Here is a 22,132-nt window from a genome sequence, read left to right as displayed (position 1 = left end):
GTCTCGCTTTTTTGTCTCATTGCACCGATCAAAAACGTGGACAGCCCGGGTTGAGTCGGGTTGAGTCGTGCTGCTTTTGGTCCCTGCTCTGTTGAGGTTCCAGGGCTGTGGACCCGGTACCATACGGTGATGTGAAAACACTGCAGACGACTGATTGGTCAGGCAGAATCGTGTTTACTGTAGGCATCTACTGTCAATGCTGGATACCAGTTTAGTGGGGCTTACCTTCTCTTCTGTTATTTCCAGAAGTTATTTCTTTTGTGTTGCTGCCTTCGGCTCTGGTGAAATAAAATCGATCTCCTTGCTCAGCTTTAACATGACTGGTGGTTTTCAATTGTTTTGAGAGAGAAAAAGTCTGGTAGGCCGCAGGCGGGGGTTTAGCGAAGCCGCGGTCTTGCCTGGTGAGCTGCCGCTGGGGTTCTCCCCGTAGCGCCTCTCCCGTCCCCCGCGCATTGCATGCATGCGAGTTTGAGTAACAACAAAGTGATATCCATTCTCCTAGCCGATTGTCACATTTGCCCATGTACACTGTAGGTAATTTAGAGGCACCAGTATTTCATAATCAGTTTAAAAGTTCTGTGTATGGATTTAATTTTAACGTTATACGTTATAGGCTACTTTGGCTATGGGCGGAGGGCAGATATGCGGTCGCTATGACGACCAGGTGTGGGCGGAGGCGAGTAAACTTGCTATGGAAACAGAGTCTATATCAAGTAGAGCCGAGTAAGACCAGATTGAGTATGTTATATGTGGTGGAAATGAGCCATTATAAATGTTTAAATCATAGTGAAAACAGGAAAAAAGCACATGGAATCGGATATTCTCGGATTTGTTTCTGGCCTCAATCATATGTGTTAATTCTGATATGAATCGGATATCTCTGAATGCTACTGTCATCTAAACGCACAGATCGGATAGTTGCTTCCTTTCATTGGGAGTCACACATCTTTAAAAATGCGTCAATCTTGTACTTTTCCGTCGTATAACACACATGCACAAGTGGCACATCTACTGTATGAAATGTAGCATGAAGGCTCAGGCCAGTGGACACCTGCCGAGGTTACCTTTGGGGCGAAGAGTTGGTGCAGGCCAAAATACAGTGTTTGTAGCGACTCAAACCTGTTTATAAAGACATTTGAGCCACGATAGGAGAGTGAGGTTTTAAACGCTCGCGGCTACGGTATCAGCGCAAAAACAAAAGCTTAAAATCAAAATACTGTACAAGGAGGCCAAAGACCACAACAGCAAGAGTGGAAATGGTCGTCTTACATGTGCCTTCTACGACCAAATGGAAGTAATTTTAGGTGACTAATATTTTGTGGACCTCTAAAGATGCTTTTGAGTCATTGCATCACAAATATTCAGGAGATTGTATACACGTATGACATCATGCAACCTTGCACCTATTTTGTATTGTCTGTCTTCTATGGGGTTTGTTTTTTCTTGTTTGTATTGTTTAAAAACGAATAATTTTTTTTTGAAATAAATAAAGATGCTTTTGAAAGCAATAGCATTTTTTTTTTTTTTTTTGTCTCATCTGAGTCCATGGCAAATGGCACAGGCTGGTTGTTTACTTCCGTTTTGGTGCTGGCTGGTTGTTTACTTCTGTTTCAGTACCTAAACCCTCGTGTACACATGCGGGTTGTTTCAAGTGTTAAGCAAGTGTAAACACAGGTATCGGTCACTTTCGGCCGCAAGAATCGGATATAATGTAGGCACACACAAAATCGGACCTGGCCATCAAGACCTGCAGTGTATGAGGCCTTAGACTCTGCAGGTCTTGATGGCCAGTTCCGATTTGGCGTACGCAGATGATATGAGTGGGTGCTGTCTCTAAGGCTTAGAGACAGCACCCACTCATATCCTCTGCGTACGCTCTAAAAAAGCAAGGCGCTGGTAGAGAGTTGCCTTTGTCAGACTGAAGCTGAAGGAGGTTCTGAAGGAGCCTTGGGAGCAATGACGGTCTGTCTAAACAAAGACGATGGGACACCAGGCATGCACGCACGCACACACACACACACACACACGCACGCACGCACGCACCCACGCCCACACTCACAAACACACACACACACACACACACACACACACACACACACACGCACGCACACACGCATACACCCACACACAAAATCTGGTTACAGACAGTTCAACTTGACCAAGGAACAGCTGTAGAGGCTTTTGGTGGGTCTTAACCCAGAATGTAGGCTACAAAAAGTTTTATGATACAAACTCTGTGGTTAAAAATATAACTTTTATTGGAGTGTTTTTTATTGCATATAGGGTGTGCACCACACTACTATACAAAACTCCAGCGTCAGGTTTATAGTAAAGGAAGAGCCTGTCTGAGTTGGTGCTTTGTGGGCCAAGATTCTTAATTTGTGTAAAACCAGGCCATGGTTACACAACCAGTGTAATTCTTCCTCCAGGGTAATCATCAGTTTAAGCAGGCCCAGATGTGGGAGAATCAGAGCGCTGATAGTGATCTGCTCTGTGGTGGATATACATTACCCACAAGCCCCAAACCCCATTTCTGTCGGGCAAAAATGTCTGGCCAAAGTCGCAATATCCCTCAGTTGCAAGCCCCTCTCTCTCTCCAGTTACAGAAACTCACTGGAAACAAAATATACTTCATAAAAATGTTCTATGCACTAAGTTCAGTCAATACGTGAAAAATAATACATTATGAATAGTGTAGTGTAGTAGTTAAACATTTCTGAATTCATGACAAGATGGCAGAATTTTGAAGTACTCTGTACTCCTCTCTATCTCTCTAAAAAGTGATAAAAAATGTTCACTGTTTTGACATTTTACAGACCAAATGACTAATCGATTAGTTGAAACAATCATCGACAGATTAATCAATAATGAAAATAATCAATAGTTGCAGCCCTAGAGGCAGGTTGCCCATGTTGTGGAGAACGATGCCTTCATTTATCCAGGGAAAGTTGATGCTCATTTATAGACGGTTTCAATTCAACAACATAAACATTCTAAATTGAACCCCAGCTCACTTCTTGTTGCAGTGTTTGCTAGTACAATAGGACAGGACTGACAATTCTGTGAAAACCGTGGGCTACCAGTGGGCTAGCTCAGGCTTTGGAAGAGGAAGCCGCTGTGTGATAGTGAAAACTGTAGTTCCTCGAATGGCCACTTGAGGGTGGACACAAAAGGGAGTCGTAGACAGTCCGCATGTCTGGGAACGCCCACAAAATGTTAAACGGCTGGCGCGCGAGTGGGGTAAAACCGCCCATATATCATATGGGCTGACTCACCAAAACATGGTGCTGCGGCTCTAAACTACAGGTTTGGGGATTCTAGAGCAGAACACAAGACGTCTGCTCAGATGTGCGTTTACTGTGGTGGTTAAATCCCCGATCGTGTCTGCCTGGGCTGGGTCTATCAGCTAAATTCTAACTTTGCTGAATGGATAGAATGGGGGTTTTTACCCCACCCTGACCACGCCCCCAGCCAGGCTGAGCCAGCTAAACCAGCGTCTATGACGAGACGTGGCCTCAACCTATCCACCCCCATTTTAAAATGCCCCACTTTATAACAGTGATTAAACATGTTTACAGCCTGGTCCAAAACACGGTTTTGGTCTATAGCTAATTTTGCCTTTCATAACAACAGTACGGGAGTGACTTTTTATATAACTCACCTTGGGGGTGATTGACAGGTCACCTATCAAGTGATCGCGCAGCTTGACAATCAAGGACCAATAGCAGGCAGAGCTGCAGCTCTGGGAAACCCCTCATCTCGCGCGAGACCCCAAGATGGCCACAGGCTACACTAGGCTTCCAAACGGGAGTCCAAAGACCAACGATAGGCTTCGTCCATATTATTTACTGATAGGCTTCGTCCATATTATTTACTAACAGACACACTCACAACTCAGAGCCGCCCAGTATAACTGCAGTACTACTGTTGACCACTGAGCAGCGCCTTGCTTAATGGCACTTTAATAGGGCATTTTAAGCCAAGGGTGAATGTTCATTTGTTGATCATCATAATAAGCAGGGGTCTGTTCATCAGAGTCAAACATATCTGTGTCTGAGGGAGGAACTCTGGCTAAGGAGAATTACAAGTACAGAGATAATAACTTATATAAGTTATATAACTTATAACAGTGCTGCCTTTGATGTTTGTGAAATGTCCCTGACAGCCGCATGACAGGACTTCCAATTTTCCAATTAGCCGACTTATGGTAAACCTAGAATATGTGCAGATGTGGGAAGCATACTCAGCAAATTGCCAAATCAGGTCAGGTTCAAGCAATGGAAGCAGGCACTTCAGTGGGTAGTTGGCAAAAGTGAGGTGAGGTGGATGTGACAGAGCAGGCGACATTACGTGTGTGTGTGTGTGTGTGTGTGTGTGTGTGTGTGTGTGTGTGTGTGTGTCTGTGTGTGTGTGTGTGTGTGTGTGTGTGTGTGTGTGTGTGTGTGTGTGTGTGTGTGTGTGTGTGTGTGTGTGTGTGTGTGTGTGTGTGTGTGTGTCTATCATTGAAGAGACCAACATCGCTTGATCTCAGTCTTGGACCTAATTTGTCTTGGTGCCATGCGCTGGTCTCAAATTTCTCTAATTTGTATTTAGTGAAATGATGCTGATAATAAATAAACAACACTCTTTAATCCTGAATATTTTATATGCAGTAGACCTTTACAGATCTAATTCTTCTGAAAATGAGGGCATTATGTATAGAACAAAACAAAACCTAAAAAAAGACCATGATGCTCGTCTGACTGCTGCTGCTGCCTTCAGTGAGAACTGATCTGATCTGCAACATGTTGGCTGCATCGGCAATCATCCAATTCACATATTTATACCACAGAGAGTTTATTCATAGTGTGAAGAAAAAACACACGGCCATCTGCTGGTTATGCAAGAAATCCCAGGAACTGCTGGGACATGCAGGGGGGGTGGGCTGTGCAATAAAATTGATACGGCAATATATATATTGCGATACTTTTTTCCGCAATACTGTATCGATATTTCAGAAAAATATCGTGATATATCGCCATATCGATTTTTTTGCACAGCCGTGTGTTCAGTGACACTCAACACTCAACACTCAGTAGTTTTGACTCAATTTGTCCACTAAGTTATCAATATAAAGTGATGTACATATTATCACACTACCTGGGTGGTGCACAGTGTGTTGTATTTTTAGCTCTATTTTAAAATTTCCAGTAAATTATGTAGAGTATTGCAATATATCGCAATATGTATTGTAGCGCAATGTATCGTGATACAATCGTATCGCGACCCATGTATCGTGATACGTATCATATCGTGAGGTCCTTGCCAATACCCAGCCCTAATGTAGTTTCTCTCGGCACACTGAAAGGGGCCACGGATATGGTTAATAAACGGCTGATGTTAGCTGCTTGGCCTTAAATTTCCCTCAGAGGAAAAAACATCATCCATCGTGACAAGCACGCACACTCACAGTCGCCTGCACAAAAGCCTTATTTATGGCTAGATTGCATTTTAGACACTTCTATCATCAGTTGCCCTCTTTTATATGGTTAATAGATGACGCGCGTAATTAGAAAAACTCAATGAGCAAAAATGATTTCCCTTTAGTCACTGTGGATGTTCTATACTAAAGCCTCGTGTTGAGTGGAAAATGGATCAATGTTATTGTATTTAATTACTGATATAGCTACATCAAATGGTCTGCATACTGTTATTTGTCTTAAACTTAGTCTCAACCACGTAAGCTCTCGGTCTTGACTTGGTCTCAAGCGAGAAGATCTTGACAATGCTGGTGTCAAGTCAAGTCAAGTCAAGTCAAGTCAAGTCATTTATTTATAAAGCACATTTAAAAACTCAAGAGCCAACCAAAGTGCTGTACAGTCAAAGGCATAAAAATACATGTGTGTGTGTGTATGTAAGCAGGGTCTGACCTTCATGAACATGCTGAAGCCAGTCTTCAGCAGGTCTGTGAGACCTCCAGACATGTGCTCTATGTCGGGGCATTCAAGTCTGTCGGGGTGGAAGACTTCCTCCAGGATCTGCCGCAGAAAAGGACGGTACGTCGCCTGGAAAACACACAAAAACACAACGCACGCATGGACGCACGCGCACACGCACACACACACACACAGGAGATGTAAGACACAACACGCCAGAAATGCCAGCATCGTTTTATTTATATAAAACCTCTAGGGATGCGTGATGTGTGAAGATGATTGAGGGACTCAGTGGAGTTTGTGAGCACCCTGCTTTAAGCCTCTCTGAATGAACGGTTGCTGGTGTGGGAGACAGCAGAGTTATAAATGGACCACTGATGCATTCCAGTCAAAAAAACACTCCCTGCTGAACATGGCTGAAAATAGCTCTTTGGCTTATACAAGCGTTTTGTTTACTGCTAAAAGGGGAAAAGCACTCAATTCAGGAATCAACACATGCCGGTCTCATGGTCCTACATTATCAGTATCTGTCAAACATATCTTTCCCTCTAAGGTGGCAACAAGCTAGTTTGTTTGAAATCATTCTAGCTAATGTCACAGTCTCCCTTTCCGTGTTGAATTCAATTCTAGCAATGGACCTGTACAGAGAGAGAATTCAGTCACATGACCCCTCTCATCCTGGTAACTGTTTTTTTAGGAAACTTCCATCGGGAAGGCGATTCTGTGCCATCAAGATCAGAACCACACGCCACCTAAACAGCTTCTTCCCGAGGGCTGTCTCTCTCCTCAACAAGCCCAATCACATCTGAGGTCATGGACCCCCCCCCCCCCCCCCCCCCCCCCCCCGTCGTTCCAGTCACCCTTTTTAGAGCATTTTATCTTACTATTTTAATCCATGCGTTTTCTATAATTAATTTTTTTATCCTAGTTTCTAGCATAGCTGCATTTTTTAGTCAAAACTATTGGTTGTGGGCACAAGACGTCTTTTTCCTGTATTCCGGGCATCTCTCTCGTTTTGGTTTCAGTTCCTCAGAGTTTTGGATACCGCGATGCGTGCGCAACTAACCCTGTGACGTCCGCTCTAAAAGGGTCTATAATGAAGTGCCTCGCTTTCACAAGCACAAGCTTGGCCTGCCTCGTCAGAGCAGGTTGAGATGTTTCAATGAGATGTCCTTGAAGGAAAATAAACTCCAAAATCTCAACAAAAACCTCACAAATAACTTGGTATTCTTAAAGGGTATTTCATGGGGGGGAGGAGAGGGGCGAATGACACAGGCCTATAACAGTAACCGTGAGGCAGCTTTTTCTGCCCAGCTACCTGGTACACAGCGTACCATTTATAGACCTCACGGGAACCAGATCAAGAATTCAAGGCAGTTTTTCTTTCACAGGAGATGTCTGAGAGAACAATACAGACTCAGAGGAAACTTGGCAAAACTTTATGTGAATACCGTGAACTCTCAAAATAAAGAGGCTGAATACTTGCCGATAATTGAATACTGGATATTTTCTTTAATTAATTTAACCCCCCCCCACACACACACACCAACAACACACCCCTCTCCTTTGAATATTATATAATAATGAAAAAAAAACTACTCGACCTGCTTTCAGATGTGAAGCACACCCGCAAGCACACACGCCCGCCCGCCCGCCTGCCCGCACGCACACACACACACACACACACACACACACACACACACACACACACACCCGTCAACTAAAGGCCTTATCAATACTATGACATGAACATTGATGAATCTGTCTAGGCCAGTGTTTGGCAAACTATGGGTCGGGGCCCAATTTGGGTCGTGGAGCCGTGGGGGGGTGGGTTGCCAACTGGTCGTCATGGCAACTCAGTCATTACCGTATGTTTTTTATGAGTTTGGGTCCTAGGGAGACACAAAATGGATATTTTGGGTCCCAAGATGAAAAGGTTTAGGAACCCCTGGTCTAGGCAGTTCTCCTGCCCTCTCCTCCTGGTTGAAGGGACAATAGACTGTTGGTCATGGCTTACTTCAACAGATTATGCACCATTTGTCTGACACACACACTCCAGAGACACTCATGCACCATTGTTCCAAATAATCATGTATCAAGTATCGCTGCCTACAGGCATCCTCTCACGGTCACGCCTGACATCATCAGTAAGAACATCCTGATCACCCGCGCCTCTGGTCTCCGAGCAGCAGCCAAATTAGGCCCGGGGCAAGCCTGCCTCCCCTGTTATATAAGTGATGATTTATATAAACTAACATTTAGCACAACCACCATGCCTCTCTGCAGCATGGGGCAGCTCGCACAGACTAAAACCTTAATGATTCAGTCACCTTCCGGCTAAAAACACACCTACTCACAAGCACGCACACTCTGTTCTCTTCGGTTTTAAATGCACTCAAAGCTAAAAGCAACCTTATTAAGTCACCACCACAAATGCGTACATGACCATCACAGCATCAGAATTAGTCATACGATTACAACCGGCGCGCTATTCCTCTGCATAGAACATATGCGCGCGCGCACACACACACACACACACACACACACACACACACACACACACACACACACACACACACACTTGTACATACGTATGAATTTCCTCGTTTTTTTTTGTTTTTTTTTAATAATTGTTTTTTGGGGGGGATAGAGATGGAATGATTAAAGTAATAATCCAAAACAACACACGGCAACATGCCGGTGTGTATGTGCACGCACACACGCACACACACGAGAATGTCTTTTAAAGTGATCTTGCCATAATCATAACATCATTATCCTGTGTGCCTCGTCTGGAGCCCTTCAAAAACAACATGCCAAACTCTAGTGCTGGCAGAAATATGTATCTGAGCTGCACTCTCCAGAGAGTTACATAACACTACCTCACAAAATGTGCCCAAGCACTTTCACTTCGCTACAAGGAGGTGGGAAATGTGAGTGCGTGTGTATGTGTAGGTAAGTGTGTATGAGTGTGTGTGTGCGTACAGCCCGAACTGTTAATATTAAAACACAAGCAGACTCCCAATTATTTTCAGTGATGCAACTTTGACCGTTTCACATTGCTACTCTTTGATCAATAGCAGATATTGCACAGTTTTTCCCAGTAAACGTACATCAAATTGTGTGTGTGTGTGTGTGTGTGTGTGTGCACAGTTATTCCACAGTAAGCGTATATCCAAATTGCGTGTGTGTGTTTGTGTGTGTGTGTGTGTGTGTGTGTGTGTGCGTGCGTGGACACACACACATGTACAGTACGTAAATGGCGGGGGGGGGGGGGGGGTGGGGGTTGTATACATGGGGGTAGGTGCTACAGGTTGCTGTGCAGGGATATTACTGTTCCTGGTTTTAAGAGTTTAAACTGGTAAAGTCAACTGGTTCCAGGGTTCAGCAGCTATGTGTTCAAGTGGCTGGTTCAAGTGTTAATCAGAGTGATGCCTGTGGGTAGAAACTGTTTTTGTGTCTGGTGGTTTTGGTATACAGTGCTCTTTGGCGCCTGCCAGAGGGGAGGGGTTCAAACCAGGGCTTTGAGAGCAAAATTAAGAGGCTAGATGTATAAATAATGACACACATCACATTAGATTAATATCAACTTTACTGTGCTGTGGCTCTGCTTGTCTGGTCTCTCTTTTCCATGTGTGTCTCCTCCTGTGCTCTTTCTCTCAGCGTCCTTTTCTGTCTCTCTGCTTTCCATAACCTGCTCCCTCTTTCTCACATGCCTTCAAATTCTGTCTGTTCATGTCTCTCTCTGTCATCTTCTCTTTGTTCTTCCTCACCATCTGTATTCACTGCCTGTCCCTTTCTCTGTGACTCCTTACTTGTCTCTCCTGCCAAAGTAATTTAAATAGAATTATATAGTTTTAACACTACAAAAACATAAGCAAAATGTGTTATTTATATATATATATATATATATATATATATATATATATATATATATATACATACACACACATATATATATACAGTATATATATATATATATATATATATATATATATATATATATATATATATATATATATATATATATATATATATATATATATATAAAATCAAAGGTGAAACAACACAGATACAACACAGATGGTTTATAGTGGGACTTCCATGCCTGCCCCATTCACTTCAATAGAACTGTCCCCAAACTCGCCCCAATGCAACATTTGAATGCTGTGATGAAAGTGATGTCTCTTCCTTCTACTATATACATGTAGGTTACTTGCACACAGAGAGGAAGCAAAGTGTTGCATTTCTGATCAACCATGTCATATATCATGTTATTTATGAGGGCTTTAAAACATGAATAACCGATGAATAGATCTGGGGGCTGGGTGTATTTTTCTATTTTGTTATATTTTGTTTAGAAAATACCGAGGTCATGACCTCGGTGTGTTCAATGGTAGATACGGCCATGGTTCAAACAGATCATGTCCGGGGTGAGATGGGTCAATGATGATCTTTCCTGCCCTTTTCTTGACTCTGTAGGAGTATACGTCTTGGATGGAGGGCAGGTTGGCACACGCACACGCACAGTTCCAAGGACCTGGGCCTCCAAATGCATAGTCAGATGTGGCACATCTGTTTAGTATCCAGTTTTGTGTGTTAGTGAGAGAGAGAGACAGAGAGAGAGACAGAGAGAGAGACAGAGAGAGAGAGACAGAGAGAGAGAGACAGAGAGAGAGATACAGAGAGAGAGACAGAGAGAGACAGAGAGATTGGTGCTGCATATAACTGTTATTGTTAAGTTATTATTATTACCACTATCTTTCTGTATTATCCCCTCTGTATGCTTTGGCAACAGAAATGTGTTTACATGTCGCACCAATAAAGCAATCTGAAATTGAAATTGAGAGATAAAGAGGGAGAGATTGTTGTGATTGATGCTGCTTAAGGCAGTGGTTCTCAAATGGGGGTCCGTGGCACTTTGCCAGGGGGTCCCCGAAAGGTTTTCAGGAAAATAAAAATAAAAGTTGTTTTTTCCACAGAAAGCATTTTTGGAGCTGCCAGCGCCTTTCTGCAATTCATTTTCTTTGGAAAAGGCGCTCTAGGAGCACTCCTCTTCCCAGCACTGCGCCTGGCGTTTCCAGCACACTTTGCGGCTAGCGTTTTTTGGCAGAACGCTCTCGGCGCCTCAAGTAGAAAACGGTTACACTTTTGGAGAAGAGCGCTGCTCATCAATGTCACTTTTTCAACCGACCAATCAAAATCGAGAGTCAGGACTAGTGCTCTGTGTGTCGGTGCACTTTGGTACTGCAGCGCTCTGGGCATTCATATTTTTGTTATCAAAAACTGGTGGACACACTTAGACAAACCCTTCCTCTCCAGCTATGAGAGCACATGTATAAAATGCAGGTATTTTTGTGACATCCAGCTAGCCTTAGTTGTGTGTATGTCATTCTAGGTCAACATGCCTTTTGCATTGAGTGTGCTTGTGTGTGCTTGTGTGTGTGTGTGTGTGTGTGTGTGTGTGTGTGTGTGTGTGTGTGTGTGTGTGTGTGTGTGTGTGTGTGTGTGTGCGTGTGTGTAACCAGGCAGTGTGCCAAAGTGCTGGAAAAGCAGAGAGTGGCAGTGCTTATAGTGTCTGACAGGGTCTTGTTTCATGCTGCGAGAGAGAGAGAAAACACCGGCCTCTTAAATGACTAGGAGTAAAAAAACACCCAAGTCAAAACCTCTGGCTTCTTCACTTTGGCTGAACCTGAGGAGGTCTTCAGGGAAAGCTGGAGTGAACGGAAGACACCTCGACCCCACAGATATCAGCTTCATCTGTGAACGTGACGCATGCTGAGAAAGGCTGATGGCAAAGTGTTTCTCTCTAGGACAGACAGACAATAGCTGGCACAGATCATTCTGTTCTCCTTTTACATGAAAACATGTTCCTAATAAAAGGAACACGGACAGAACGTTCTGCCCTGACTGAAATGATAAGATACTGTAGATAAGATAAGATATGATAAGATAAGATAGCAAAGCAATGAAATGCTACATGAAAGCCTAGGGGACAATTATAGAGATAAATACCATTCAATTGATATTTTCACTTATGATGCTGAAGATGCAAAAATACTCAACATTTTCAAGCTTGCCCTGCATTTGGTTTCTTTTAGATTTTTTTGTAATAGAATGTTATTTGAAATTGGTGTGTACTAAGTCGTTTTGTTGTTGCATGTTAATCACTTGTTTTCTGGTTTGTAATAAACATTTGGTCATAAAAAAAAATCATTTTCAAACTTGTTTTCACTTGATATGTAGGTACATTTAATCCTAACACACAAACGGATTACATGGTAAGAACAGCTACCATGAGCTAAGAATCTTCAACAGTTAGCACTCTAACCTCAACTTGCTTAGTCCCCTCACATGTCCTGCTCTTGTTTATGTGACCAGTTCATAGAGAATTGGCTGTCTGAGGGTGGGAAGCCAGATTGAGGGTATGTGTCCTGGTCGCTGCACTAGCGCCTCCTCTGGTCGGTCGAGGTGCCTGTTCGGGGGGGAAGGGAACTGGTGTGGATAGCGTGATCCTGCCGGTGAAGATCCCCGCCGTCAGGTGAAAAGAAGTGGCTGGCAACTGCGCATGTGTCGGAGGAAGCATGGTGCTAGTCTATGGCTCTCCGCAGATCGGCAGAGGGTGGAGCAGTGACCGGGGGAAGCATGTGTGTGTGTCATTGATGACATCATCAGTGATCTCACGATGATGTCACAATGCCTATGTATGACATCACTGATGACATCATCACTGATGACATCATCGGTGATGTCACTATGACATCATCAGTTCCCTCAATTGCTCAAGTGACATCACTTATGACATCCTCAGTCATTTATGACATCACTGATGACATTGGTAATTAGGGCAATCACCTAATCAAAAAGTCCGTCAGATCTTACACCCCCTGAAAGTTTCAGCCCCGATCGCATGTAAAACGGCATAGCTGTGGCCAGACAAAATTCTTGAAACAGAGGCCGGACAAACAGAGTCCACATTGCCAAATTTATAAGATAGATAGATAAGTGTCATCGATGACATCTGTTGACACTCACTAAACTTTCTCTTCCTGCCACTTGAAAGAAGAGCCGATGCACACCCTCACAATCTTATGGATAGGTGCGTCGGAGGAGAGAGTCCATAAGCAGAAGAAAGAATTCGGGCACACTATCCAGTTACTGGCAAACTTTATTATATAATATATCCAGTTACTGGCAAACTTTATTATATAAGTTTGCCAGTAACTGGATAGTGTGCGGGAATTCTTTCTTCTTCCTGCCACTGCAACATCTTTATCCAATCAGCCTGAAGGACAGCGGCGGCGATGCTGCTCCGCCATTCACCAATGAGAGAAGCTGAGAGCCTTTCATGATGAGGACAAAGCAATCAGATGCACAGAAAGGAGCACGGGCGTTAGATAAGCTCAGAGACTTGTGAATGTTCCTGTATGAGGCAGCTGTCACAGAGATGTTAAATAAGCTCAGAGACTTGTGAATGTTACTGGCAGCTCTCACACAGATGTGGACGACTTCTTGGCTGCGCTGTGTGACTGTGTGACACGACCACAGTGCAGGACAAAAATACTGCAGACTCAAGGTCGCCTGCTCTGAGCCTCTCCCTGTGTTAGCCCATGAGCAGCAGGAGTAAAAAAAACATGTGAATAATAAAATGACAAAATGATATGCTTTTCTCATGTTTGCTGAGAAATACTGACATTTGGGGCTGAATGATACTGACAAAAAAACCTAATTGTGATTATTTGTGTGAAAAAATATTTGCAATTGCAATTTAAACGACAATTTACATCTACATTTCATCAGGTTGTTCTTCTGGTCATATTCCTTTTTAGATCTTTAAAATCCTACTAGTATAATTGGAGAGATGTCTGTCCGTCTGTTTGTTTGTCCGGAGTTTCAAGGCGCACCGTTGCTCTGATTGCCTCTAAAATGTGTGATTCAGACCTTTCTTCAATTAAATTATTTGTTCAGCTCTAACTGACATGTTGTGATCACAGCCTCTCCTAACTAGATTGAGGAGATCCAACAGCAGACATTGTGGATTTGCCACAGGAAACGTGTGAGTGTGCGTGTCTTGGTGATGCCAGTGGCAGCCTGTGAGTGTGTTTGTGTGTGTGTGTGTGTGTGTGTGTGTGTCTGTGTGTGTATTAGACCTGGTGAACTCCATCACTGGCAGTGTAGACGGAGCGCAGCTGCTTGAGGTGCTCTCTGGCGTAGCTCAAGCTTCGGAGCGTCTCGAACACCTCCTCCACAGCAGAGTGGGCTCGCTCCATGCTCAGCTCCTCAGGGCTTGTACAACCTAAGACACGCACGCACGCACGCACACACACACACGCACACACACACACACACACACACACACACACACACACACACACACACACACACACACAGGATTACACTCAGTACACAGCACAGGTGGTCATACAGTATATCGTAGAGCGGCAGAACAGTGCAGAGAGCAGAGCAGAGAGAGGTCTTATGTGTCTTCACTATTGAACTCCATTGAAGAAATGTCAAATAAATGCCAAATACAAAAAAAACGGTTATATAACAATATCCTGTGAGTGATATGTTGTGGAGGAGGACAAGGCAGCCAAAGCACACCAGGCCATGATGACAGACAGCAAGGACGCGAGGGTACGTACGCCAAGCGGATATCGAGGCCGGAACGGGTCGCAAGCGGTCAGCCAGCAGAGCTGTCAGGGAGGCGGAGGATCGCCATAGATAGAGCTTCTATTACTATCTAGATGATTCACCGCAGGCTTTGCCAATTCTAACAAATGGTCGCAGCAAGTCTCCCAAACGGTCACGTGGTCACCTGACCTCTCCCCTGAAGTGTTGTGAGAGGACTGTGCCTGGTGACGCGGGGTTAGTGCTGACCTAGCAAGCTAACTTGAAATAGAGATTGTGAGTTCCCAAACTCCACACAAACCACACATATAAACATAAAGCTGTCCGTTGTTAGCTCAATACAGTTGAAACTAAGATATTCCATTAAAAGAATATTTTTTCTAGCCACAGATTTAGCTACTACATTAACAAACTTCAGCTTTAGCTTTAGCTAATCACTCCCTGCTAACATGAGTTCCTGTTGCCAAATCTCGCGAGAGTGTGTTGCTGAGATAGAGACAGGTCTTGAACAAGTTTAATTTTCTCCTGATCTGTCTGTCTGAAAAATGCCATTTTAGTGTCAGAATATTCTGAAGATATGTGGCTTCGGAGAATGGGCCGAATATTTACTTAAATGAATATGGGGGCGAGGGGATCTGTCATAAACTGAGATCACGTTGACTTTTCCCATTGACTCCAATAGACTCAGACCTGCCGAAAACCTCCTAAGTGGGCGTGTCCGTGGAAAGCCATGTGAAAAACGCGCGTGCCAAAATGACAGGAACTGAGTTGAAGTTAGGCCGTCTTCTTGCTTGAAATCCCATCGTCTTTGGGATCGCCTGCAACACGCCGACCTCGCCAGGTCAGTAGCTCAGGGCAGGCTAGGCCTAGATGTTCCACAAGGGTAAGTTGGAGCAGGGCAAATCCAAAAGAGCCATCATGGCATGGAGCAGAAGGAGGTTTGGAAGGCAGATGAAGAAAATCATGGGAAAACAGAGCAGCTGGACAGGGTGAAGCAACGTGCGGGAAAGGGCACTGACTTGGCAGGACATATGGACTATATGGAAGGACACCGGCTTATGTTTCTGCTGTGTTCTGTATACGATGTCTTCCCTAAACCAGTGGTTCTCAAATGGTGGTCCGGGGACCCCCAGGGGTCCTTGAGGGGGTTCCAGGGGGTCCCCAGCCAAAAGGGGGGTAATTTATTTACCCTATAATTCCATTCATAAGTAACACAATGACTATTTTGGTCATGGGTTTTATACGCTTTCTGTAATAAAACATCTAAAAGCATCAATCTTATTATCATATGGGGGACCGTGGGACAAAATCCTATCAAATGGGGGTCCGTGGTCTAATTTCTGTCAGTTTACTTCACGTGAAAAACCACTGCCCTAAAGGCCTAAACCATCAAACCTACATGTGGGGTTTGGCACAGAGTCCCTGCTGCACACTTTGTGGAAGGCTAGCCATCCTGGAACATGTCCTATCCTCATGTCAGGCAAGTCTGACGGATAGAAAATTCTGGTGGCGACATGACCAGATTTTTACCCAGTTGGCTGTGGGCTTTGAAGCAGGCAAGGAAGAAGCCAAGACCACTCACCAACGGTTCTCGATTTCTACATTCCCTCGGGCCAGGGGAGAGACAAGGAGCAAACGGATCCTGGCCATGGCAGGTGATTGGGAAATGTGGGCAGACCTCAAGAAACAACTCAAAGAGGTACCAAGCAGGTTGTCCTAATTGAGCTAAAAGTCCTCTGGGAAGAGATCCCAGAAGAGATTCCAGGATGCTGGTTCCACTGTCGAGCCCTCACGGGATGTCATGGGCTGGGGGGGTAGTCCCCATCTGAACACCTTCAAACGCCACTCAAATCACCCAGTTCGTGCCTGGAGGGGTTGGATGGAGGAGAGAGCGATTGCTATGCCACCGGCTCAAGGAAGAATCCAGGTGCGAGTACCTGTACCAGTGAGCCAGTTGCGATATCCCTATTGTATTTTGCATAATGCTATATGCATGTCAAGTGAGTTGTAGTGCAGAACCTGTGAGAGCAATTGCAGGCACTTGTGAAAAGGCATCGCTACAACAATTATGCTTCTCTTTGTGTGCGCAGCAAATCAAAAACACCCACTGACGAAAATATGACCTGAGATGATCACTAACACGTGCAAAAAAATATTCGTGTCTGCAAAAAAAAAAAGGGCTGTAAGACAGAACATGTGTTCTTGTTTGCAACTACTTTTCTCAGCTGGGTGTACAGTATTCGACCCTGCTAGAGGCCTGGGTGGGAGAGGACAAGAGCTCCTTTATTCCAGGAGAGAGAGAGTGCTGCTGTCTAATCAAAAGCTAATGTTCCCTCCTTTCAGAAGAAGTGCCTAGGATGGCAAAGAGCTGCTGTGGAGTCAACCCAAGATGACGCAGCATGAGAGAGAGAAAGAGAGAGAGAGAGAGAGAGAGAGAAGTCGGGTTTCCATCCAAGTGTATCGCTAATTTGAACCGAATTTTCAGAAAATCTGCAAAAGAAAATGCGAAATAATGCGTGTTTCCGTCCACTGCTATTACGGTATGCAAATTATAGAGCTGTCAATCGCCTCGTGGTTGAGGCTGTCTGCCTCTGCTGATCAGCTGCTAGACCTGATAGGCTATGCGTCGTCTTGCAGGCAGGCAGCGACCAACCTAACACATCTACGTTATTCATTTATAGTTTATTGATGATCTACAAAGGGTACATAGACCATAAGATGCAATTTCTGGATTACCAGGTGCCACTCTTCAACTTGGCAAGCATAACGTTATAATCCACGGAGCGATTCTAGAAGTGAGTCGCATTAACATTAATCCCAGTCTTCTTCTGTTTTGTGGTTTAAAAAGAAAGAGAGAGAGAGAGTGAGGGAGATAAAGAGAGAGAGAGAGAAGCAGGGATAGAAGCAGGCAGAGAGGATGTTAGCCGGGCCCAGTTTACAGTGCTGCTGGTGAAGTAGGTCGGTTGGCACCTACATCTCCCTCCAGCTCCGCTGAGGAATGCGGTTGCCATTGGTTAATGAGAATGTCAGCAGTATTAAAGACATACAAAAGCAAACCTGAAAACCAGATCAGCACAGCTGTCTCTGAGAAGGCAGCACCTGGCAACCTGCCATATCAGCACAGCTGTCTCTGAGAAGGCAGCACCTGGCAACCTGCCATATCAGCACAGCTGTCTCTAAGAAGGCAGCACCTGGCAACCTGCCATATCAGCACAGCTGTCTCTGCGAAGGCAGCACCTGGCAACCTGCCATATCAGCACAGCTGTCTCTGAGAAGGCAGCACCTGGCAACCTGCCATATCAGCACAGCTGTCTCTGAGAAGGCAACACCTGGCAACCTGCCATATCAGCACAGCTGTCTCTGAGAGGGCAGAACCTGGCAACCTGCCATATCAGCACAGCTGTCTCTGAGAAGGCAACACCTGGCAACCTGCCATATCAGTACAGGTGTGTCTGAGAAGGCAACACCTGGCAACCTGCCATATCAGCACAGCTGTCTCTGAGAAGGCAACACCTGGCAACCTGCCATATCAGCACAGCTGTCTCTGAGAAGGCAGCACCTGGCAACCTGCCATATCAGCACAGCTGTCTCTGAGAAGGCAGCACCTGGCAACCTGCCATATCAGCACAGCTGTCTCTGAGAAGGCAGCACCTGGCAACCTGCCATATCAGCACAGCTGTCTCTGAGAAGGCAGCACCTGGCAACCTGCCATATCAGCACAGCTGTCTCTGAGAAGGCAGCACCTGGCAACCCGCCATATCAGCACAGCGGTCTCTGAGAAGGCAACACCTGGCAACCTGCCATATCAGCACAGCTGTCTCTGAGAAGGCAACACCTGGCAACCTGCCATATCAGCACAGCTGTCTCTGAGAAGGCAACACCTGGAAACCTGCCATATCAGCACAGCTGTCTCTGAGAAGGCAGCACCTGGCAACCTGCCATATCAGCACAGCTGTCTCTGAGAAGGCAGCACCTGGCAACCTGCCATATCAGCACAGCTGTCTCTGAGAAGGCAACACCTGGCAACCTGCCATATCAGCACAGCTGTCTCTGAGAAGGCAACCCCTGGCAACCTGCCATATCAGCACAGCTGTCTCTGAGAAGGCAGCACCTGGCAACGGGAAAAATGATGACTCCTCAAAGCTGCCAAAAAAACAAGACTTCCATGACAGGGTGATTTTTTTTCTTTCATTTTGACATATGAATAGGATTTGATAGGATTAAGTAAAGTATATATGTATTTCAAAAGAATAGTACCATTATTCCAAATAGCACCATATTCCTGGCCAATGATTGACTGATTGACTGGGTCTTTATGCTGCCACTTCCTCCCAATTAGGAACCTGATAAGAAGATTAAGCTGAAGATTAAGTGGGCAGTGGTGGCCTAAAGGTTATAGAAGCAAGCTTGTGACCGGAAGGTCTTCCCTCGAACCGGCAGGATAAATGTGGGTGGGGAAAATGAAGAAGCAGCGCTTCAGTGCCTACTGCCCAGGTGGGGTATCTCGTCGTAAGGGCCTTTCTGTCTGTGTGGAGTTTGCATGTTCTCCCCGTGCTCCCCCAGGGGGGTTCCTCCGTATATAACCCCCCCCCCCCCCCCCCATTAAAAACATGCAGAAGATCAGATCGTCATCGTCATCCGACCAGTGACGACAACATCCGAAGTCGGTCCCCGGGCGCTGTACGAGAAAGCGACCACTGCTCCTGGCCTGCCCCCCGGAGGAAAGGACAAAGCCAGGATGGGTTAAATGCAGAGGACAAATTTCACCGGCCACCGTCAGCATGTGTGTGTTTGTGGCCCTCCGTGCATGTGTTGATGTGTAACCGTGTGACAATAAAGACGGGCTTGTCCGTCTGAAATCGTGTTCGTGCCCCTCCCTCATCACCACCACTGACTGAGGTGCCCTTGAGCAAGGCCCTTAACCCCAACTGCTCCAATGGTCAGCAGATCAGACTGTGGTTGTACTGGTCAGCTTCCAGGTGTGAATGCGTGTGTGTGTGTGTGTGTGTGTGTGTGTGTGTGTGTGTGTGTGTGTGTGTGTGTGTGTGTGTGTGTGTGTGTGTGTGTGTGTGTGTGTGTGTGTGTGTGTGTGTGTGTGTGTGTGTGTGAATGTGAATAGGGCACAGAAAAAGAGAGCATTGCTCTCAGTGAGACTCTCCCTGTATAAATAAAGGTTAAAAAGAAGAAGAATCTGTCTGCTCCCTCCCACCGTTCTGTTGGCCCATGCTGTGATATAACTGCTGTACTACTACCATACACTGGCTATGGCCACAGATACAGGACAAACTATGGCTCACAGAATACTGTATGTCCTCCTCTCAGTAAAAGGCAATTGGGGACATAAAGGGACATAAACTTCGACTATATTGGTTAGACTAGATCAGTGGTTCTCAAACTTTTCCACGTCAAGGACAACCAAACTGACACAAATTAGACCACAGACCTAGCTGGGGTCCAGACCTTTGAAGCGCCGCCCACTCCCCATCAGATAAGATTTGAGCTTTTAGATGTTTTATTACAGAAAGTGTAGGAAACCCATGACCTAAATAGTCATACATTCTGCCATTGTGTTACTTATGGATGGACTTATAGTGAAATAAATTATTCCCCTTTTTTCTGGGGACCCCCTGGAACCCCTTCAAGGACCCCTGGGGGTCCTTGAGAACCACTGGACTAGATTGACTACATTATGCACGACGTCTGCCACCATGGGGTTACCAACTGACCATGAAAGATGAAAACTAGACTCGCTCTTATTCAAGATTACATAAGCAAACACACTTTAAGATGAGCAAAGAAAATACATGCACCTATGTGTGTGTGTGTGTGTGTGTGTGTGTGTGTGTTCAAGATCTAATCCAATATATTACATAATAAAAGAATCTCCCTTCATGCACACAGAGAGCACATACACAGATTTTGCACGCAACATAAATTAATTTATTGCTAAGGGATGAGATGTTACTCCCAACTTGGAAACTGAACTGAATTGATACATTACTTTATCCTACTTGCAACTGTGCTGATGAATACTTTGGCGTCAACCCAGTGAGATAACATACACATTTGTCAGGCCTTAATCTCTCTTATATTATGTCCCCCCCCCCTTTAGTTCCTTTTCTCTCCCTTATATGCAATATCAAATTTAGCCTGGCGGGTATTTGTCTTCAGGAATGTAAAGCGTCTGGCCCAGTGGTCTGCTCTCCTGTACTTCCCCGGCTCGGAGGTAAACAGCAGGGCTATTTGATGGAGCTGAGCGTGAAGACTCAGTCGGATGTGGGCCTTATCTCTCCAGACAATGAGGCCCGCAGAGGAGAGAGGCATCTAAAAAAAAATCAAACTAGTTTGACTTTAGGGAGTGGGTATGGTGGTGGTGTACCGTGAGGAGAATGGAGGCTGGGGCTTAGGTAGGAAGAGAGGTGTAACGCCGTTTGAGTGTGTAGCGTGAGAGAGCTGGTTGACTTGTTGCCAAAGCATACAGTGCAGGGCTCCAGGCTTGGCGTAAGGCAGCGGCAGGCAGCTGGGTTGCAGGCACCGAGGCGACCTGTGGTTTACACGTTGATCGTGGTACCACAGAGTCGGACCAGGTGGTTTACATGTTGATCGTGGTACCACAGAGTCGGACCAGGTGCCGGCCAGCTCAGCCTGGGCTCCGTCGCACGCGACACCGCGGCAGCTCAGCGAGACAGCACGCAGAGCGCACACACTGTCTTTCATATTTATATTTGCGTGTGTTCAAAAATATGTACATACTGAATTCTCTTGCAATAGTAATTTTAGGGGGCCAACCCGGTGAGGTTTTTGAATTGGTTGTTGGTTAGATGCCTGAAATAAATTCTGCGGTTAACAAACGTTTATGATACTGAGATCTTTGTGTTCAGCAAGATAATCTCCACAAATGAACACCACTTTTATGTTTTGTTGTTGTTGAAGCGATCGCCAGAAAACACTTCAAAAAATCATACAAATGGTGTTCATTTGTGAAGATTATCTTGCTAAACACAATGTTCATGTTTCATAAACTTTTGTTAACCACAGACCTTATTCCAGGCATCTTAACCAAAAACATATAAAACCCATTGACTTGAATGACTTCCAGACGAGGGAACCAGCCAACCAAGGAACAGGACTAAAGGTGTCTTCATATGATTTTGTCTACTGCCAAACGGGTGCGTGTGATGGGGATGACCAATGTGTACATGTTGTTCTTTGTTCTAACAGGTCTGTCTGTCTTTTGCTGCTGTGAAAAACCTCTATTAATAAAATACTGACTTCCCAAAACCACTCTCTTTAAAGGAACACTCCGCCCATTTTCAACCAGCTTTGTATCATTAGAACACCAGTAGTATATCAGAAAACTGTAAACGGTTTTGAAGTCTGTCATTTAATTTGACAGTTATTGAGTGTTAAAGTGTGGACCACTGACATCACTGGTCCACACTAACTCAAATTAATAACTCATTAACTCAAATCAACTCTCAATAACTGTCAAACTATTCATCATTCATCTAGTTTGACAGTTATTGAGATTTGATTTTAGTTAACGAGTTATTAATTTGAGTTAGTGTGGACCAGTGATGTCAGTG

At 44.9% G+C, this 22,132-nt stretch overlaps 1 protein-coding gene across 1 annotated transcript in view; it reads right to left on the bottom strand.

Moving 5' to 3' along the window:
- Positions 1-22,132, bottom strand: part of scfd2 (sec1 family domain containing 2) — a 118,421-nt gene that overhangs the window by 6,000 nt on the left and 90,289 nt on the right. Inside the window, exons 6-7 of the mRNA XM_083648394.1 lie at positions 14,066-14,211; positions 5,910-6,044 (exon numbers count right to left, since the gene is read on the bottom strand). Of these exons, the coding sequence (XP_083504520.1) occupies positions 5,910-6,044; positions 14,066-14,211 (281 nt within the window). The remainder of the gene's footprint in view (positions 1-5,909; positions 6,045-14,065; positions 14,212-22,132) is intronic.

This window comes from Poromitra crassiceps (genome assembly GCF_964638095.1).
Source record: "Poromitra crassiceps genome assembly, chromosome: 12".
NCBI lineage: Eukaryota > Metazoa > Chordata > Actinopteri > Beryciformes > Melamphaidae > Poromitra > Poromitra crassiceps.
The sequence above is the reverse complement of the archived record's forward strand: the minus strand, read 5'-3'. Positions and strand labels throughout refer to the sequence as shown.